This window comes from Ovis aries, chromosome 2 (genome assembly GCF_016772045.2).
Source record: "Ovis aries strain OAR_USU_Benz2616 breed Rambouillet chromosome 2, ARS-UI_Ramb_v3.0, whole genome shotgun sequence".
In the NCBI taxonomy this organism is placed as follows: Eukaryota; Metazoa; Chordata; class Mammalia; order Artiodactyla; family Bovidae; genus Ovis; species Ovis aries.
Genome location: NC_056055.1, coordinates 88263870 through 88286466, shown reverse-complemented (window position 1 = coordinate 88286466; position 22597 = coordinate 88263870). Strand labels below are relative to the sequence as shown.

The following is a 22597-nucleotide window of genomic DNA, read 5'->3' as shown; positions in this document are numbered from 1 at the left end:
CACATTACATCGCCTCCTAAAGAAATATGTGACTGCTGTCACTTTCTGCAGATAATTGGAGAGAAGGGGCCTGGCAGAGATGACCCCAAAGTTGGCAATACTTTCAGGTCTAAGGAGTCAGGCGCGTCACCGACCTGTATGATTTCTCCTCTTCGTCCTTGCCCGTCTGCAAATCCTGACCCCTGTCCCCACTGCGGAGAAATCTCCTAAGAGACCGCAGCCGGCGTCGCCTCTGCGCCCAGGAGGCGTGGAACAGAGGGCGCGGGAGCCGAGCGCGCTGCAGCCACGCTCCCCGCGCAGAGGCGAGAGGGAGGGGCCGGAGGGGGCCCGGCAGCACCAGAGGCGGCGCGCGGGGCTCGCGGCGGCTCAGTCTCCTCCCGAGCCCAGCCCCGGACGGCGAGAGCGGAGGCGAGTGCGAGCCGCAGCCCGGGCCTCGGAGCGAGGAGGCGGAGGGTCGGAGGAGGCGGAGGACCGGAGCGGCGGGCCGCGCTCGAGCCCCTGCCGTTTGTGCGTCTTCCTGGCGGATCCCGGTAAGTGCGGGCGGCCGAACCCAGACCAGCCGCCGGGCTCGGGGGCCGCAGAGGTCGGGGTCCCTGGATCCGGATGGCGTGCATCCGGCGGCAGACTCACAGGTGGCTTCGCGGTGGACCTGGGCGCCCCAGGCCCCGAAAGGAGTTAGCCAACTCTCTCCGCTCCCGGGTGCGGCTTCTGAGCCCCTCCTGCTTCTCCCACCCAAACCGCCCTGCTTCCGGCTCGGGGTAGTTGGGGGCCTGCTGTCCGGGAGGAGCTAAGAGGAGTGCTCCCTTTCCCCAGCTACCCACCAGCGATTCTGGGAGATGCCGGCCAAGCCCCTCCCCAAGCTGCATCCCAGCTCCCGGCTCTCTAGTGAGGCGTCTGTCCTTTAGTTTTATTTTCCTGTGAACCCACCAGGGAAAGTTTGGGACCACACAAGGCAAAGTTGGGGCGGGGCTGGGGGTGCACTTGGCGGTTGGAGGCAGCTCGCGTGGAGCGGAGCGGTGGGTTTGCAGGTCGAGTCAGGCTCCGACTGGAGCCGATAGCGCACCCTGGGAGTTGAGTCCGTCCGTGCTATTTGCCCCGGCCCAGCATTGTGACAATCCTCGGAGCGCAGTGAGTCCCTTAATCGTTCACGCTAAGCATAGACATCTGCCAGCCAGCCTGGAATCTGTGCGGGGTTAGGTTTATCTCAGGAGGAACAGCATCTCAGCCTGGGTTGGTTTGGGTTCCCTCTGCAAACCTTTATCTCAGTGTGTAACTGGCGCATGTTTAATTAGCTTGTTTTACACCTGAGATGATCTCAGCGAATGCCTCTAAAATGAAACCGTTGATACAAGAACCGCCCCCCCCAATCAAAACCGTTTTTTAAAGAAATTAAAAAGAAGAATCTTCAGAATGTCAACTGTCATATCTAGGTATTTCACCTTTCTCTGTGGAGGCTGAGAATGAAAACTACTTGGCTGTCTAACCTACTAGAGGGTCAGTGTCGGGGCTATTTTGGGCAGATTTTTGTGGACAAAGGTATTAATGCAATGTGCATATTATTTATGAAATACATATTTGATCTCTTGAAATAGCCTACTTGTTAGGAGTTGTTTGATTTACCAAGCTGTGTATTTTAAATATGACTAAAGGTTGGTTTTTTTTTTTTAAAGCTCTAGCTGAAAATAATATCTAGATATTTAGGGAAGACAGTTTGTTCACGTCATCAGAACATTCTTTTAAACTTAAAATTTTGAAAGGCTTCTTGTCTGTATTTGATATACAGGAGAGGGTTTTCATGAAAAATAAGAGCCTGAGAGTATTAAGTGTCCAGAAAAAGAGTGCTGACCCTCCAGCACTCAGCCCTTTCCAAGTGACAGATTAAATCCAAAAAGTGTGCCTGCAACTGGAATTATGTAATTGGACCAAAAGAAAAGGCAGTGGTTTGGTTGTCAAATATGTAGAGAATTCTAAAGGAAGTGATACCTTTTTGAGCACTGGGATGTTATTTGTTACATGATTTAAAGTGGGATAAACAGATTTTCATCTACATCTATAACATTTTTTTATTTAACACACACAAATATGTAGTCTATGTATTTACCCAAATGTTTGCCTTTGTACACACATTTTAATAAGTGCCTAATATGTCACATCCTACTTTTAATGCTTCATATATTTTAAATCATCCTCAAAGCATTCCTTGGTGGTAGGTGCTGTAATTGTCCTAATTTTTGAAATGGGGAAATTGAAGTACAGAAGAACTAAGGAATTTAACCCAAGGTCACATGGCTGGCTATAGGATAGGATTTTTTTCATATCTGCCAAATTGTTTTGTAAAAAAAAAAAAAAATACATGATTTTATGATTCATGTATCCTTGTTTTTATTTTTATTTAAGCATAAATGTTGAAAATATTTCCTGTGAAGCCTAAGAATCCCTGATTGTGGAAGCGCCTCACAAGCACTGTTACCTGTAAAGAAAAGAAAAGTATGAAAGAACCATCTGGTTGAATCTACAAATTTAGAACCATCACATCCATGAGAAGACCCAGGATGGATCTGCACCAAAGCGCCACCATCTCTTTCCTTGAGAAATGGTATTCAGATAAGTCACCGTCTGGCTGCAGGAGACATTATAATGTCAGGAAAAAACTGAAGTTGATTCGAATCCTAGGCCTTTTCATGGGCCTGGTAGCCATTAGCACTGTCCCGTTTTCAATCAGTGCCTTTTCTGAGACAGAGACACAGAGCACAGGAGAGGCCAGGGGTGCAAGTGGCCCCGGGGCAGCACACGGATACCACGAAAGAACTCTCTTAGATTTAAATGACAAGATTCGAGATTATACGCCACAGCCAGCTCTTTCTCAGGAAGGCATGTCTGAGAATAGTACAGATCATGCCCAAGGAGACTACCCCAGAGACATCTTTTCCCTCGAGCAACGAAGAAAAGGCGCCATCATTCTCCACGTCATTGGGATGATCTACATGTTCATAGCCTTAGCCATTGTCTGTGATGAGTTCTTTGTTCCCTCGTTGACTGTCATCACCGAAAAACTGGGCATCTCTGATGATGTGGCTGGGGCCACCTTTATGGCTGCCGGGGGCTCGGCGCCAGAGCTTTTCACGTCTCTCATAGGGGTGTTTATTGCTCACAGCAACGTAGGCATTGGCACGATCGTGGGCTCAGCGGTGTTCAATATCCTCTTTGTCATTGGCATGTGTGCTCTGTTTTCCAGAGAAATCTTAAACCTGACATGGTGGCCGCTCTTTCGGGATGTGTCCTTCTACATCATTGACTTAATCATGCTGATCATATTTTTCCTGGATAACTTTATCATGTGGTGGGAGAGCTTGCTTCTCTTGACAGCTTACTGTGGCTATGTGGTTTTCATGAAATTCAACGTCCAAGTAGAAAGATGGGTGAAGCAAATGATAAATCGCAACAAAGTCGTCAAGGTGACAGCGCCAGAGGCCCAACCAAAGGTTGGTGGCAGTGGTTGTTTACTTAATGTTCCTCTTGGCCATAGCTCTGAATTCTTAGTTTTTGTGATCAGCCACTTTTTTAATCAGATGGCGTTGGGGGCTGTAATGGATAGCAGGGTACTTTCTGCAGTTCTTTGATAGCCAGACAAACAATCACAGTGGGAAAATTTGGGGGGTACTCTGGAGAATGTCTACTAAATTCTCAAGCTGTTTGCCTCAGAGTAAAACATTTGTAAATATAGGTTACATAAGCTTCCCAGAGAAGACTCAGCAGTTATTTGTGTCTTATTTTGTGCATGGAGGCATAGCAATTTTGTGAGCAGTTTTATTTTCATGGGAAAGTACCTGTGTGTGCTTTGCACATTACAGGGCTTTCTCTATTTGAATGAACATATGACAGGTATGAACCATCTCTTTAAATGTGCTCAGCAAAGAAAGTGTGTTTGGGTCACCAAATACGGACCTGTAAGTCAGCAGCCTAGAGCCTCACATGATTGGTCGTTCAGGTGGCTCATGGCCATGCTTCTTGATCCACACAGTGATGCTTCAGACCACTCAACCAGGCATGGATCAGGATCCATGAGAGTCAGTGGCAAGCCATGCTGCCTGCCTCTGTAGCTCGATGGCCCATTTTGCACACCATGTTAAACATGACCCAAAATATTTTCTAGAGTAGGACTTGAGGGGGTTTTAAAGACAACCGTGGTCATCCTGTCACATAGGTAGCAAGTAAACTGGTAAAAAAACTTAGAAGAAATTGATGTGAAAAAATATAGGTTAATTTTTAAAAATAATCAGTAATATTTACTAATGGGAAAATTAGTAAAATTTTATGTTAAGTAGAATGATGCAGTTTTGATTTATATCCTAACATTGGAATGTCATCTCAGATTGTGATTTTAAACAGAAAACCAAAATACATATGCAGACTTTTTATTCTGGCATCTGGGGAAATTCTCATGTATGCAGAAAACAGATGTTAAGTGGAGGGTGAGATGTTTTTCCAGAGTGAAGAAAAAAATGATATTAATTTAGCATAATTCCTCTATGTTCAAGTTTCATGACCATCTATCATTTTTGTAGCAGCCATGAAACAGAAGCAAAGTGCAGACAAAAAAACTGCTAGTGATATTTCTATTTATTCCATGCAAAAGAGAAATATTCTGGAATGTATTTTTTCTAACCTATCACTCAGTGTATGGTTGTCTGTTAGAAACTATAGTAAGAAAAAAAAAAAAAACATGGCAAATAGTATTCAGATGTGATACTAGTCTGTATCCTTAAGGGCATAAGATAGGGTCATCACTGGAGCCCCCTCCGTAGTCTAATTTTGTAGTCCAAAAGATGATCCCTCCAGCTATCTTGTCAAAACTGACTGCAAGTTTAAGTGGTTTGCATTAGTAGTCTATGTGTTTATTCCAATTAGAATGCTGAACAGTTGCCAAGGGAAAGGCAGATTTTTTAGAGGCAAGGAAATGATTTGGGCCTTATAAATATCCTGGGCACATCAAGGATAAAAAGTCTTTTTGAGAACTCAGTACTTTTCGTTTTGTTACCGCACAGTGGAACTTCATTAACTTAGACACAAATGAAGTCGTTCAGTCGTGTCTGACCCTTTGTGACCCCATGGACTGTAGCCTACCAGGCTTCTCCATCCATGGGATTTTCCAGGCAAGAGTACTGGAGTGGGTTGTCATTTCCTTCTCCAGGGGATCTTCCTGACAACTTAGACATAGAACTCAGCTAAAGGTTATATTGGCAACAAGTATGAAAAAGGAATTTGCAGAGTGGTCCAATGATGTATTAAAGATTGCAGGGGTATTTTGTATTCTGCTAGGAAGGGAGAAGCTGGTTTTGTGCATTTAGCAATAACTTTTAAAATATGGTCTACAGACAGTTTTTAATAAATTATGTCACTCATTAAATCAGCTCTTGCAGGATTTTTACCCTACTATATTAGGTGACTGTCATGTCATTTTTATGGTAATTTAAAAGTCAATAACTTAGGCTGCCATTCCTTAAAGTTGTTATTTATATCCATAATTTTTGCTATGCTTAATATTGTGCATCTAAAAAATTTGGGAATTCTGGACTTACCTAATTAAAAAAGAAAGCAGATTATATTCATGACTATATCTCCTGTTTCTGATTTACCCCAAAAATATGTTCATTGTATTGTTTTCCTTTGAGTACCAAGTAGTTTTAGTTGTTTGATTTAATGATTATCATTTATTTTGGCATTCAGAAACTAGATTGAACTATAATCATGGGACAAGAATTTTCTAACATTGCTATGTCTTGGTTGGTATACTAGAACACAGATATTTTTAGACGGACCAATACATAATGATGTGTGATTTCCTTTACGAAATTTCACCTTGCCAATTTCACTTTTGAATTTTGTTGGAAAAAAGTTTTTTCAGCAGCTGGTCTGTATCAGATGCCTGATTTCAGAATCTTGTGGAAATTTTGCTCTCTGAGCACTGAACAGAAGGTGTGTCAAGGAGAGACGGGTCCTTGAGCTTGGCACTGTTGTTCTCTGATCTAAAAAGTTGATTTCTGGCTGAATACCCCCCGCCTTTTTGTACCTAAGTCAGTGCTTCTAACATCATCAGAGCACTCAGAGAAAGACCCCAAGCCAAAGACATTCCTTGATGGAGTCTTCATAGAGAGGAAGGTGCTATATAAGAATTTAGGAAGCAAAATACTAAGCCTGTTTTAGGCAAGGCTACCTCATTGTTTTATATGTGTAGGTATAGAGCAGGGGAGTATGGGAAAGTGAAGGAAACATATTTAGATATTTTTATACAAGTCATCATGGTTCTTCCTGGAAACTCATCAATTCTGCTGAGCTGAAGGCAGTGAAATATCTTTGAAACTACTTGCTTCATAAACAAGTTGAAAATCTTCATTTGGTTTCATTATTGATGATGGGGCAACTATGGAGCGTGGAAAAATAGAAAATGTGAACATTTTTCTCATAGTTAAATAATAGCTTCCCATTTTATTTAACTATTCCACCTGGTGTGTGGCTTTTTAATTTGATTTTTTTATTACATCTTTTAGTAATAATATCATCCTTTAAAAACATGTCATTATCATTGAGTGTCATGACATGGTAAAGAGACCCTGGACTTTGATTCAGGGAAAAAAGGTTTTAACTCAGGTATGTAATAAGCCGTGTAACTGCAGAGAAGTCACATAAACTCACTGAGCCTCAGTTTCCTAATTAGGAAAATGAAAATAATAATACCTACTTCATAAAGTTGGAAAAATTGTTAAATGAAGAAATGAACATTAAGCCACTAACATAGTCTTTGGCAAATGTGGGTTCTTCAGTAAGTGTTAGTTCCCTTTCTTTCATCTTTTGTTCTTAAGTGGAAAGTGAATCAGAATAAATTACTTCAAATTTGAGCATTTCAAAATATTTCTTGAATATTATAGTTCATGTCAGTGAATCATCAAGTTACGCAGGTCATTGTCTCTCTTAGGGGCATGTGATATTTGTCATATTATAATATTTATAAGCTTAATTTCATATACAGTAAATATATGCAGGGAAGATATTATAAGCTCCAAGGAAACCTTCAAATACCTTTGCAGTCCTGAAAGTTTATTTTGTAGAATTTTGCTTGCAGTAAGTAGGCCATTGACTATGGTTTTGATATATCTATGCTAAGCAGAGATTTTTTTAAGTGTATTTTTATTTATAAATGACTGGGGCCCTCTTCTAAAAGCCTCTCCATGGCTGGTTAGGAATTAATTTGAATCCTGCAGGATGTAAAGCAGTGGACTTTGAGGGCATTTGGTGTGTTTTGCTGTGTGCCTGGCTTGGCTGCTGAGGTCCGTTGATCTGCTATGGTGCTAGGCTGTCATTGGCCTAGAAAGCAGCTGTCCATGGTATTTAACTTCTTCTTAGACTTGGCACTGTAATCTGACAGCAAGTCAGCCCAGTTCAAATGAAGGGAATGGTCTAAATAAAGATGCTTAAAGCTGGATAGTTGAAGGCAGGCTACTTAGTAATGTAAGTGTGCCTTGCTTTATTCATTTTGTATGTTCCTGAAAAGTTGCTTGCCAGCAGAGTGTTTGCAGTGCAAATTGTAATGGTCATGGGAAAATCGAAATTGAGACAGTGTTATAAATATTCTTCATAAAGTAAAATGTTTCTGATAAGATACTAAACCAAAAATAATTATATAAATACAAATGTTTAGCCCCAAGCTTTCCTAAGGCAAAGAATATATTATAAATTCAACTTTTGTTCACCCTCCATACCCAGCAAATAAATTAATAAAATTAATGTACAGATTTCAAAGAAGGTTGAGGTAAGCTCGTCCTTGTAATGAGCAAGTATTACTTGATAGACTTGGAAACTCTCTGTCCTCAAAAGAAAGAAAACCTAGGCACTAAACTTCTTAACTGTCTAGAAACCTGTGATTGCAGTGTTCTTTTTAGTTCCTGGACCCAATTCAAATGTGTGGGGGTGGGGATGGGGCTGTTTCCCATATAACACCAACGAATTCTCAGACACTAGCAGGGTGGCCAAGAATTTAACTCAATTCTGACACTGTCTGCCCAGAGATAGCATCAGTTTTCCTCGGGTTAAGGGTTCAGTCCTATAAGACTGCCCTCTCCACCCACCACTTCATAAGCAAGTCACCAGTCCAGGTTGTTACCTGTGCTTCTGACTGACTGTAAGTCAGCGGTTCCAGTGACCCCTCCTCGGGGTCAATGAATTTGCTAGAGGATCTCACAAAACTAAGAGAAACAGTTCATTATTAGATTGCTGGTTTATTGTAAAAGGGTATGACTCGGGACAGTCAGCTGAGACATGGGGAAGGCCGGGGACCTTCTCCAGGCGCCACTCTCCCAGCATCTCCAGGTGTTCACCAACTCCCAAAGCTCTCTAAACTCTGTCATTGGATCAGGAAGATCCCCTGGAGGAGGGCATGGCAACTCCCTTCAGTATTCTTGCCTAGAGAATCCCATGGACAGAGGTGGCTACAGTTCATAGGGTTGCAAAGAGTTGAACACTACTGAAGCAACGTAGCGTATATGCACCCATGGAGACTTCATTACATGGGCATAGTTGATCAGATCATCAACAATTGGCAATTGATTTGCCCTCCAGCCCATCTTGGGCTTCCCTGCTGGCTCAGTGATAAAGTATCTGCCTGCAGTGCAGGAGACCCAGGTTCAGTCCCTGGGTCAGGAAGATCCCCTGGAGAAGGGAATGGCAACCCACTCCAGTATTCTTGTCTAGCGAATTCCAGGGACAGAGGAGCCTGGTGGGCTATAGTCCATGGGGTCGCAAAGAGTCAGACACGACTAAGCAGCTAACGCCTCATACCAGTAGGTGGGAAGTGCTGTCTATCTCTCCAACACATCTGTCCCTGCAAGAAGGGAGTGGGACTGAAAATTCCAACTTTTAATCATCAGTTGGCTCCATTAGCCACCAGCCCCAATCCTTAGGTGCTTTCTAAAAGTTGCCTCATTAACATAATGAAAGACACCTGTGTCACTCTCCACACTTGGGAAATTCCAGGGGTTTTGAGAGCCATGAACAGGGAACTGTGAACAAAGACCAAATATATACGAGAAATGTATTTTGGTCATCTTAATGACCAAATATATATTTCTTATAAATCCAGTATCACAAGCCTGTTTGTTGATCTAGGAATACAGCATGGTGCTATTTTCCTTGTTTTGTTTCCCTCCACTTATGTTAAAGCAAACCTTTCAGTTACTGCATATGATTCAGAGAGTGAAGGAGGCACTTTCAGAGACTCAGGAAGTCCAGTGGATTTTTATTCACAAAGGTCAGGTTGCATATATCTGTTCCCCTTGCTACCCTGGTTTCTCCAGCAAAAAGGGACCTGCACTTTGTGAATCCTGACAATGTTGAGAGCTAGAAGTTACCACCGCTTCCCTTCCTACTTTCTTCCTTTTCCCTCCCCTTCTCCCCATCTCATTCATTTTTTTTTTTTTTTGGTAGAACCAGATAATTTGTATTTTAACTTTAACAAGGAATGAGATTAAGTCACTCTGTGAGGCGACAAGAACATCTTTTTAGATAAGTCTCTAGTAACAGCATATAGCAGCATTTTGTTTAATTCAGTTTGGCAGTCATTATCTTTCAGCTGGAATCTTTAGTTTACTTACATTGATCGTGATTACTATTACATTTCAATTCTTTCCTATCATGCTATTCTGTACTTTCTATTTGTTCTGATCTGTTTCTTTTCATAATTTTTTTCTCCTTTTTTTGGGGGGGTGGATTTTTTTTCTAAGTCTGTTTTTCCTGTTAGTAGTTTGAAATTTATACATCCTATTTATATTCTTTTAGTGTTTACCCTAAATTTTTTAATGAATATATTTAACTCAACAGAGTATAAAGCTAGTATCTTTACACTCCTGCTAAACATCCTAAGAGCCTTACAACCTTTTAACTCAGTCAGCTCTCCCCCATTGTAAATAATTTGAAGTCTACAATCAAAGTTCTACCTTGGTGTTTCATAATAGTTTTATTGAAGTATAACCTTCACATTTTTAATCCTACAAATTAGACATTATGCCATCAACGGTTTTAGATATATCTACATTTTTACTAGTTTTTCTTGTCCCTTCTTTTCTCATCGTACTTTTCTCTATGTTTTTTTCCTATACTGACTTACTGGCTTTTTAAGGTCTTTTGGCAAGAATCTGTTAATAGTATCTGCTAATTTCTATTTGCTCACAGATCTGTTTTCACACTTTCGTTCTTGAAGGATAGCTTTGGTGGGTAGAGAGTTATTTTCCCATTCCACTTTGAAATAGGAATAATAATTTCACTGCCTCTGACTTCCACTTTTGCCATTGAAAAGATCACTGCTGCTGTGAATGTCGCTCCTTTGTAAGAAGTTTGTCTTTTTGACTACTTCGTAAGGTTCTTCTCTTTGTTTTTGGTGTTCAGCATATTCTTGATGCTATGTCAGGTGTGATTTTCTCACTAATTTATCCCCATTGTGATTCATTAGACTTCCTGAATTTGAGGATTTAGTGCCTCCCACCAATTTGACCTCTATCTCCTTTAGAATTCTGATTGGATATACGTTGTATCATCTCAGCCTTTCTCCATGTCTTTCAACCATTCATCTTTTTCTGTGTTCTTCTTTCTGATCATTTTTTAATATCTATGTTCTACTTTCTGATTTTCTCTTCAATATTATCTAACCTGCATCTGTTTAGTTTCTAATTGTTATTATTATATTTTTCCTTTCTAGAAGGTTTTTGTGGCTCAGTTTCAACACTGTCATGTTGATTTTCATTGTTTCTTCTTCCTTTATTATTTAATGCCCTCTTTTCGTTTTCTAAACATACTAAGTATATTTATATTTTAATTCATAATTGGTACTTTTAGTGTTAGTATCCTTGCAGGTCTACTTGTGTTGTTTTATGTTTCATGTGGGGTTGTTTCTTTTTATATTTAATGATTTCTTTTATTTATTTATTTTTTTGTTTTTATTTTTACTTTATTTTACTTTACAATACTGTATTGGTTTTGCCATACATTGACATGAATCCACCACGGGTGTACATGAGTTCCCAAACATGAACCCCCCTCCCACCTCCCACCCCATATCATCTCTCTGGATCATCTCCGTTCTTTTAAAACTTTGAACTTCTGTTCTTTGGGACTTGACCTGTGGAGTGACACGGAAGTCTGGGTTCTAAGTGTATCCCCACAGAGGGGACTCGTTTGCTTCTCTGTCAAGTGCCTGGGAACTCAACCAACCTGGAATCATTCTAACCCGAATGTTTAACTTTTTTTACCCAGGTAGTGTGAATTCAGACTCCAAATCCAGGAATGAGCCCATGGTTGGAAATTCTTAAAGGAGACTGTTTTTTTTTTTTTTCTTCAGTACCACTCAAAACCAAGACCAAAATAGGCATATTCTACTATGTCCCTATGGTAGGCAGATTTTTTTCCCCCTCATTCACCGACTAAGAGTGTCAACCCTTCAGGGTTTCTAGTTCACTGGGAGTGGAGGTCTCCCATTGGGAGTGGAGGGAGGAGGTCCCTACTCCCTATCAGGCCTCCTGTTCCTAGCTTCTACAATCCATGTCTCTAGCCACTGGGGAACAGCAAATACTGCTTCCTCGCCTAATATAGGTGGGGAATTTTAAAATACATAAAATATAATATCTAACCTATGTTATATATTAATATATAATTCATTAGATACATATAATATATATACACCTAGTATAATTTGAGGTGTATATACTGAAAATGGTTTCTCTGAATGTTTCATCCATCATATTACCAAAACTTTGTTTTAGGCTTTGGATTTGTCAAATGATAGTGCATATAGCAAGGGATGCTAATATGTATTTTAATTGTATACTTTCAGAATGTTTAATGTAATCTGACATTGTATATAATAAAACTCCATATCCACAAAAGATCCTACCAATGGCAAATTTTGAGTCAAATCTAAAAGGCAATTCTAACAGAAAGTGTAGATTTGTAGAAATCTAAGTTGTAGATTTGTTTTTTAAATAATATTTTTTGCCAGATACTTAAAGTAATATATTCATCATATAGGATTATAAAAACATATCAATATACAAAAAAGAAATGGAGAAGGCAATGGCACCCCACTCCAGTACTCTTGCCTCGAAAATCCCATGGACGGAGGAACCTGGTAGGCTGCAGTCCATGGTGTCGCTGAGAGTTGGACACGACTCAGTGACTTCACTTTCACTTTTCACTTTCATGCATTGGAGAAGAAAATGGCAACCCACTCTAGTGTTCTTGCCTGGAGAGTCCCAGGGATAGGGGAGCCTGGTGGGCTGCCGTCTATGAGATTGCACAGAGTCGGACACAACTGAAGCAACTTAGCAGCAGCAGCATACAAAAAAGAAAAATTTTAATAGCCTCTAATCTCTCCATTTTACCATCCAGAAATAACTATGCACATTTTTGCATTTATTTGTCCAGATTTTTCTCACACACACACACACACTCTCACACATGCGCACGCACACACGCATATATACCTAAATAAGTTGAAATGATATTGGCTATGTACAACTTTAAACTTACATTGACTATGTACCATTTTAGTATTTTTTAACTTGGTTTACTATGAGTATTTCCTCATATCATTAAATATTTTTCAGAAACATTGTTCACTGTTTAGCATTATCATGAAATAGTTATTTTTATATTATATTTCACTACTATAAAAGATACTACAGCCAACAGCCTTACACATGAATTTTTTATTTTGGAGAAGCAGAAATTCTGAGACAAAGTTTATGAGCTTTTTAAAGTTTCTGCTTGGTTGCTACATCTTTGGTAGTGTTACCTATTACCATTCTTATTGTTCACCAGTTTCGTAGGTAAGACAACATTTCATTGTTTTATGCATTTCTTTGATTAATCAGGAGGTTGAAAAATAAGATTTTTGAAAATTAAAATTTTTACTTAAGGATTGCCCAATTTCCTATGTGTCTTTTGCATCATTTTTAAAGTTTGCTGTGATGACTCAAAGATCTCTTACAAACATATGCTGAGGATCACTAACTTTAGTGGCATCCCTCCCCACATTTCCACACCTAAATCAAGGCAGGAAGTTGCTGCAGTTTTTGTTTTAATGGATGAATTATTCTGAAGAGGGAGGACTTGTGACCCAGGAGTTAAGAAATGATGTTCCCAGGGACTGGGGTGTAGCCTTGGCCATGTGACCTCAGTGGATCCTGTACCTCCTCGGACCCTATCTCGAAATCTGGAAAATGAGAGATGTGACCCACATTACCTAAAAGATTACTTTAGCCTGTCATTTCTGTCCTCAGAGGCTCTCATCATTACAATGCGAAATACTCTAACCTTGCCAAAGTGACAGTCTAACACATTTACTTAAACAGAACAGATTCTCACCATGCCCATAGCACCAGTCTCTTTTCCTAACCCAGCTTCCATGTAGTCAGTTCAGTTCAGTTCAGTTCAGTCGCTCATTCATGTCTGACTCTTTGCGACCCCATGAATTGCAGCACGCCAGGCCTTCCTGTCCATCACCAACTCCCGGAGTTCACTCAAACTCATGTCCATCAAGTCGGTAGTGCCATCCAGCCATCTCATCCTCTGTCGTCCCCTTTTCCTCCTGCCCCCAATCCCTCCCAGCATGAATCTTTTCCAATGAGTCAACTCTTCGCATCAGGTGACCAAAGTACTGGAGTATCAGCTTTAGCATCATTCCTTCCAAAGAACACCAAGGACTGATCTCTTTTAGAATGGACTGATTGGATCTCCTTGTAGTCCAAGGGACTCTCAAGAGTCTTCTCCAACACTACAGTTCAGAAGCATCAATTCTTCATTGCTCAGCTTTCTTCACAGTCCAACTCTCACATCCATACATGACCACTGGAAAAACGAGAGCCTTGACAAGACGGACCTTTGTTGGCAAAGTAATGTCTCTGCTTTTGAATATGCTATCTAAGTCAGTCATAACTCTCCTTCCAAGGAGTAAGCGTCTTTTAATTTCATGGTGGCAACTACCATCTGCAGTGATTTTGGAGCCCCCCAAAATAAAGTCAGCCACTGTTTGCACTGTTTCTCCATCTATCTGCCATGAACTGATGGGACCAGATGCCATGAACTTCATTTTCTGAATGTTGAGCTTTAAGCCAACTTTTTCACTCTCCTCGTTCACTTTCATCAAGAGGCTTTTTAGTTCCTCTTCACTTTCTGCTATAAGGGTGGTGTCATCTGCATATCTGAGGTTATTGATATTTCTCCCGGCAATCTTAATTCCAGCTTGTGCTTCTTCCAGCCCAGCGTTTCTCATGATGTACTCTGCATAGAAGTTAAATAAGCAGGGTGACAATATACAGCCTTGACGTACTCCTTTTCCTATTTGGAACCAGTCTGTTGTTCCATGTCCAGTTCTAACTGTTGCTTCCTGACCTGCATACAGATTTCTCAAGAGGCAGGTCAGGTGGTCTGTATTCCCATCTCTTTCAGAATTTTCCACAGTTTATTGTGATCCACACAGTCAAAGGCTTTGGCATGGTCAATAAAGCAGAAATAGATGTTTTTCTGGAACTCTCTTGCTTTTTCCATGATCCAGCGGATTTTGGCAGTTTGATCTCTGGTTCCTCTGCCTTTTCTAAAACCAGCTTGAACATCTGGAAGTTCACGGTTCACGTATTGCTGAAGCCTGGCTTGGAGAATTTTGAGCATTACTAGTGTGTGAGATGAGTGCAATTGTGTGGTAGTTTGAGCATTCTTTGGCATTGCCTTTCTTTGGGATTGGAATGAAAACTGACCTTTTCCAGTCCTGTGGCCACTGCTGAGTTTTCCCAATTTGCTGGTATATTGAGTGCAGCACTTTCACAGCATCATCTTTCAGGATTTGAAATAGCTCAATTAGAATTCCATCACTTCCACTAGCTTTGTTCATAGTGATACTTTCTAAGGCCCACTTGACTTCATATTCCAGGATGTCTGGCTCTAGGTGAGTGATCACCCCATCATGATTATCTGGGTCGTGAAGATCTTTTTTGTACAGTTCTGTGTGTTCTTGCCACCTGTTCTTAATATCTTCTGCTTCTGTTAGGTCCATACCATTTCTGTCCTTTATCGAGCCCATCTTTGCATGAAATGTTCCCTTGGTATCTCTAATTTTCTTGAAGAGATCGCTAGTCTTTCCCATTCTGTTCTTTTCCTCTATTTCTTTGCATTGATCACTGAAGAAGGCTTTCTTATCTCTCCTTGCTATTCTTTGGAACTCTGCACTCATATGCTTATATCTTTCCTTTTCTCCTTTGCTTTTGCTTCTCTTCTTTTCATAGTTATTTGTAAGACCTCCCCAGACAGCCATTTTGCTTTTTTGCATTTCTTTTCCATGGGGATGGTCTTGATCCCTGTCTCCTGTACAATGTCACGAATCTCCATCCATAGTTCATCAGGCACTCTATCTATCAGATCTAGTCCCTTAAATCTATTTCTCACTTCTACTGTATAATCATAAGGGATTTGATTTAGGTCATACCTGAATGGTCTAGCTGTTTTTCCTACTTTCTTCAATTTAAGTCTGAATTTGGCAGTAAGGAGTTCATGATCTGAGCCACGGTCAGCTCCTGGTCTTGTTTTATGCTGACTGTGTAGAGCTTCTCCATCTATGGCTGCAAAGACTATAATCAGATTTCAGTGTTGACCGTCTGGTGATGTCCATGTGTAGAGTCTTCTCTTGTGTTGTTGGAAGAGGGTGTTTGCTATGACCAGTGCGTTCTCTTGGGAAAACTCTATTAGCCTTTGCCCTGCTTCATTCTGTATTCCAAGGCCAAATTTGCCTGTTACTCCAGGTGTTTCTTGACTTCCTACTTTTGCATTCCAGTCCCCTATAATGAAAAGGACATCTTTTTTGGATGTTAGTTGTAAAAGGTCTTGTAGGTCTTCATAGAACCGTTCAACTTCAGCTTCTTCAGTGTTACTGGTTGGGGCGTAGACTTGGATTACTGTGATACTGAATGGTTTGCCTTGGAAATGAACAGAGATCATTCTGTCGTTTTTGAGATTGCATCCAAGTACTACATTTCAGACTCTTGTTGACCATGATGGCTACCCCATTTCTTCTAAGGAATTCCTGCCCACAGTAGTAGATATAATGGTCATCTGAGTTAAATTCACCCATTCCAGCCCATTTTAGTTCGCTGACTCCTAGAAATTTGATGTTCACTCTTGCCATCTCCTGTTTGACCACTTCCAATTTGCCTTGACTCGTGGACCTGACATTCCAGGTTCCTGTGCAATATTGCTCTGTACAGCATTGGACCTTGCTTCTATCACTGGTCACATCCACAGCTGGGTATTGTTTTTGCTTTGGCTCCATCCCTTCATTCTTTCTGGAGTTATTTCTCCGCTGATCTCCAGTAACATATTGGGCACCTACTGACCTGGGGAGTTCCTCTTTCAGTGTCCTATCATTTTGCCTTTTCATACTGTTCATGGGGTTCTCAAGGCAAGAATACTGAAGTGGTTTGCCATTCCCTTCTCCTGTGGACCACATTCTGTCAGACCTCTCCACTATGACCCGCCCATCTTGGGTAGCCTTGCGGGCATGGCTTAGTTTCATTGCGTTAGACAAGGCTGTGGTCCGTGTGATTAGATTGACTAGTTTTCTGTGAGTATGGTTTCAGTGTGTCTGCCCTCTGATGCCCTCTCGCAACACCTACCGTCTTACTTGTAGTATTTTCACTCAAATGATTTAATTGACTTGGCTAAACAGTCATTTTTGCTTAAGCGTTACTGTGGGAGGCTGTTCTCCCAGGGAGACAGGAGAACAACTTTCATGGGAGAAAACTGTTTAAAGTTCACTGCAGGGCTCTACAGCTCCTCACCTTTGTGGCTCCTGGCAATGGAAAGCCTTGGTGGCAGTTGCATGTGTGTCCCTGGGTCACTGGTCTCTCCTGATCTCCCCAAAGTCAAAGGAGAGAGATCTGAAAACTGGACATGCATTGAAAGATACTATGTCCTTACCACATCAATATTCTGAAACAGATACCATCTCCACCTGCACAGCAGGAACCTGAGGACCAGAAAACATAAATGACTGCCTAAGGTCCACATTTGGAGGTGTTAAACTGCATTTAACACGACTGAGCATGCACACCTGTCTGACTCCTGAATGCACGCTGGTTCTCTTAGTGCTTCCCTCTGGGCAGTTGGGAATGAAGACAAAGCAAATCTCCAAATCAGATGCACGTTTCATATTGTGTGTATGTGTGTACATGCACACTAAGTCACTTCAGTCATGTCTGACTCTGTGTGACCCCATGTTCTGTAGCCCGCCAGGCTCCTCTGTCCATGGAATTCTCCAGGCAAGAATACTGAAGTGGGTTGCCATTCCCTTCTTCGGGGGATCTTCCTGACCCATGGATTGAACTCGGGTCTCCTGCATTGCAGGCAGGTTCTTTACCATCTGAGCCACCAAGGAAGCTGCTCTGTTAGTCAGTGACTTTCAAATATTTTTTACCACAACCCCCACTAAGAAACATATTTTACATCTTGACTCAGTGTATACACACAACCATGCACATACACGTACATATGTATATGTTTACATATATATATATATAAATAAAACCTAAGTGGGAAGCAGTTGTATATATATATATTGTATTTTCTATTCTACTACAAATACTAGTTTCAACCCTAAAATAGTTGCATGACTCACCAATGGATGGTGACGTAAGAAATTCCTATCTCCTCCTTTTTCTTAGTGGGACTGCCCTGTAAGGACATCTCTCTGATCAAGGGGGCGAATAGGGACAGAAATCCAGACATCAGTCTACTGGGCAAGCTGCCTGCTGCGGTGTGGGACTGTGGCTGCCCAGAGGAAAGGGTACCTTTTCTTAATTCCACAAAGGTAGCCCTTTATGCTGGAGGTGTCTTTGCTCCTCACCCGCTCTGGCTCTAACACTGACTGACTGCGGGGTAAGGACGATGCAGATCAAAGCTTGATGTGCTTGCTCCCTGAGCCTCAGCTCATCCTTGGTTCCCGATGAGCTTGTCATCAGGTGGAAAAGAAATGTGGATGAAACAGGCATGGAATCAGAGAGAAGCAGAACTTGACGAGATGGCCGAAGCTGCATTTCAGTTAGGTTGGTTACCTTTTTATGAAGGATTGGATTTGTAAACCAAATGATGCAGGTACAGTTCGTGTCCTGGTGAAAGCTGATGGGTTTGGAAACGTTCTGGGCACCAGACTATATTAATGCCATGTTTACAGCTTTAAAGGATGCACTCAGAATCTTGCATTGGCAGGAAGCAAGCCTGGAGAGATGGTGTCCCCTTCATCCCCAAACACTGGCTGTCTAACCTTGGTCCAGGTGCTTTGCCCCAAGCATCTCCTATGAAAATGAAGGGGCTGCCTTAGCCCCACGGTCCCCATGAGCTCTGATACTCTGAGCATCTTCGTTAATGGGAAAGAAACAAGTATATGTCCGTACTTATGGACTGACTTACCAAAGAGGTGGTCAGGTCATGAAGCCCTGAACTTACCACCTTCAGAGTCCTTTTCCAAATAAGAAGGCCAATTAAAGGAGATTAACCCTTTGAAGGGGTAATGCGGGCTTCTTTACCCGTCCATAGGATGTTGTTAGAAAGGATCGAAGTTGCTGGTGCTATGCAAATAACTTTCTCTTTTACTGCTTGATGGACTTTGAGCTAGGTCGGCTGGTTGCAAGTAGAAATATAGGTTTCCCCTTCAGCAGCCCAATTCCTCCCACTTAAACTGTCATCTGTTGACCTAACCACTCGTAGGCTGAGTCAGTTTCATTTTTCCCTGACACCTGATAGCAATGAAAAAGATGTTGAACCACTTTTGTTATTACAGGTGTGTGGTGGGCGCTGAGCATTGGTGCATGCGTTCCAGGAATCTGAGACTTTGTTTCCTAAAAGGGAGGATGACAGTTAAGGGTTAACACAATAGAATTATTATCTAAGACTAAGAGTGTGACCCTCCTTGCTGTGTGATCTTGAGCAAGGTACTGAACCTCTCTGGGCTTATGTTGGCTTATCTATAAATTAGGAAGTTTCCCTCAGAGGGAGGCTATGAATTTTGATGCAATTGCACAGGAAAAGTGATCAACAGAATACAGTCCCACCCAGCCATGTATATTCTACTCCTGGTCCCTTTTCCTCTGAGTCCCTCCCATTTGTGTTAGCCTGTTCTCCCTGAGTCCTGTCATTTGGGGACCTTGCCTCAGCCCCTAGGCCCTCTTCTCTCTGCCTCACAAGTAGCCAGATGAAGGAGCAGTTCTCCAACTAATCCCTAACTAATAGTCAAATCCTCAGTGTTCGGACTTGAACCTGCTTTCCCTCTGTTCTTGCAGAGGATTAAGAGAGAAGCAGTTTCCCTGTTATGAAACTGAACCTCACTCAACCACGAAATTCTCTTGAGCCCTCCTGTGACTGCCCTGTAAATGTATTTACTCTTTTCTTATAGACATCATCAGTATTTAATCTCAGCTTGTCACATCTCCATCCAGTCATGGCTGGGCCTTATGTTGGCCAGCATCTGAGTTTTCTGCCTTGGATCAAATTACTCTTCTTGACTCTGGAACTAACCAATCCCATATGCAGTATTTGGTGTTTCACTTGGTACCAAGGGTAGAAAGAAAAAGAGCACTGACTACCCTTTGGAAAGTTACTAATGGTGGTGGTGAGTGTTCATGATTAAAAGAAAAAAGTCTGAAAGCTATATCATTCCAGCTGTGGCCTCGAAATAGTCCTCCTTACTTTGTAGCATTGTATAGCGTTTTTTTGTTGACTTTTTAAATAAGTTTTTTGAGATATAATTCACTTATCATAGAATTAACTGTATGTGCAGTTCACTGGTTTTTTTGTATGTTCACAGAGTTGCAAAATCATCACCACTAATTTTAGAACATGTTCATCACCGCCAAAAACGAACCCTGTATCTATCTATCCTTCCTCTTCCCTCTTTCCATCCCCGTCCCTGGTAGCCACCAGGCTTCTTTCTGTTGCTATAGATTTGCCTATTGTGGACATTTCAGTGAGAGTCATACAGCATACGGCCTTTTGTGTCTAGCTTCTTTCACTTAGCATATCGTTTTCGAAGTTCATCCATGGTGAACATTTTGCCTTTTTATGGCCAAATGTTCCATTGTATGGATATACTGTATTTTGTTTATCCATTCATCAGCTGATGGACATTTGGCTTACTTCCACTCTTTTGCCATTAAAAGTAATGCTGCTGTGAATATTTGCTTACAAGTTTTTCGGTGGATATATGGTTTCAATTCTCCTTGGTATACATTTTGGGATAGACTTGGTGGGTCATGTGCTCACTGTATGTTTAACATTTTAAGGAACTGCCAGACTGTTTTCTAAAGTGGCTGTACCATTTTGCATTCTGACCAGCAGTGTATGATGGTCCCAAATTCCCTCCATTTTTGCCAACGTTTACTATTATGTGTCTTGTTGGTTATACCCATTCTAGTGGATGTGGGGGCATCCCAGGTAGTGCTAGTGGTAAAGAATCCAGCCGCCAATGCAAGAGACACAAGAAAGACAGGTTCGATCCCTTGGTCGGAAAGATCCCCAGGAGGAGGAAATGGCTACTCACTCCAGTACTCTTGCCTGGAAAATCCCATGGACAGAGGAGCCTGGCAGGCTATAGTCCATGGGGTTGCAAAGAGTCAGACACAGCTTAGCAACTAAACAACAATAACAACAACAAAGTGGGCGTGGAGTGGTATCTCACTGTGATTTTGATTTGCATTTTCTTGAAGGATGATGATGTTAAACATCTTTCTATGAGCTTCTTGGCTACTTGTATATCTTCTTTGGGGAAACGTCTGTTCACATCCTTTGCTTACATAAAAATTGGGTTATTTGCCTAACTGCTGAGTTTGAATTCTTTATATATTTTGGATGCAAGTCCCTTACCATATATGTGATCATAAATTTCTTCTGCTCTGTGGAATAAGGAATATGCTGCATGGATGGGGCGGCTTCTAGACTGGGACCAGTTCTATGCTGTTGCATATTGTTCTCCTGGCATCAATTTAGTGATTTGGAACCTTGGATCAACCCTAAAGCTGCCTGTTCCCTTAAGTTAGTCTTGGGAAAAGCTTGATCCCCTTGAAGCTAAGGACTAGAGGAGGATTTAGGGGTCATTTGAGGTTCAGGACTTGTTGATTATACAGAACCTGGGAACATGAATCTGCTTGAACGCTGGACCCAGGATGTTTGCTGTCTAGTTGCTGCATCACCCTTTTAAAGCTACTGCTGATCCTTCTCTGTATTATCTAAGAGAGTTTCTTGTTATCAAATCCCTTTCCCAACATATTATCCAGGAGCCTTGTCAGGAAAGCGGTTGAATCACAGTCCTTCATTCTCAGATGCGAACTTTGCTTATATGATGTTGTTTGAACCTTGGCACTCAGCTTTATACATCTTGGTTGGGGGCCAATCCTGCCCATCTACCCGCTCTGTCCCAAAACCTATAACTTTTCCCACTCCAGGTCCTGGGAGCATTTGCATCCATTTTGAACAAAGCTTTATAAGTATATGGAGCTGCATACAGTAAATAATATTAATACTAGTAATGATCTACTTTGTCATTGCCTAGCATGAATTGTAATTGCACAAACCTAATTAATGAGCACACTCCGAGGGTAAACAGAACTTGGCCATGCAATCCTGCTGTGTACAAAAATGCCCAATTGATTTAAAGCTCCAGTGGTTTCCAGGGGGTCCAGGAAACATCCCCTCTCTTGCTGCTAGCTTGCTTCAGCTGCACAGTGACTGCTGGCATGGTGGATGGAGTTTAGGGGCTGTGAACAAGAGGCTGATTTATTTAAATAGGTTCAGATGTGACAGGCTGCTCGTTTGATGCTTACTTTGAAGGGCCATCACAAATCTGCTGTTTCCTGCTGCCTTTTATTTGAAGTACAATTAAGTAGATAGCCACAAATAGCTCTGACCTTGAAAGTCTAAGTGAAGGTGAGAAGTGAGAACAGGCTTAGGAAACATATGTTTTGGCATGTTAATGCTCTGCAAGTCACAGACACTTAAGAAAAATAAATAGAACAGGATAAGATAGTGTTGTGCTTTAGGAAGAAGAATTGAAATGCCCTGGGAAGTAGCACTACATGCTTTACTGGTGGGTAATCAAAAACTGTGCTAAAAATTAATCCAGCTTTATCTCATTTCACTGTGTGGCTCTGGGAGACCAGCCCCAAGTGAGTGGTATTGCCAGTGACGCTCAGCCCGTGATCACCTTGAATCTGAGTCTCTGCCAAGTGCCTCTCCTGAGCACTGCCTGCTTCCTCTCAGCAGCCCCAATACATGCTTTAGGTTATTTGTTTTTGGTAAAATTGCTTAGAGTCTCATATGACCATTTCAGTTCAGGTTCTTGTAAATGTGAATCACAGAATGGACCCATAGTTGAATAGCTTGTTTTGGATATGATCAGCATGGAGCTTCTCATTAAAATTCTTAAGGTCCTCAGAGTTGGGTTATAGAGGTTTAAAGAGGTTTTTTTTTTTTTTTTAAGCTACCTGAAAAAAAAAAAATTGAGTATTTTGTGTTCTGTGAA

At 41.5% G+C, this 22597-nt stretch overlaps 1 protein-coding gene across 4 annotated transcripts in view; it reads left to right on the top strand.

The window, feature by feature from the left end:
- The first annotated feature begins 368 nt into the window (after positions 1-368).
- SLC24A2 (solute carrier family 24 member 2) overlaps positions 369-22597 on the top strand; it is a 287824-nt gene continuing 265595 nt past the window's right edge. For 3 of the 4 annotated variants that reach the window (XM_042243477.2, XM_015093243.4, XM_042243475.2), the window contains exons 1-2: positions 369-530; positions 2398-3482. In XM_042243477.2, coding sequence (XP_042099411.1) covers positions 2538-3482 — 945 coding nt within the window. In that variant the 5' untranslated portion in view covers positions 369-530; positions 2398-2537. Of the gene's footprint in view, positions 531-996; positions 1129-2397; positions 3483-22597 lie in introns of those variants that run through there. The other variant, XM_042243476.2, reaches the window with a different exon arrangement.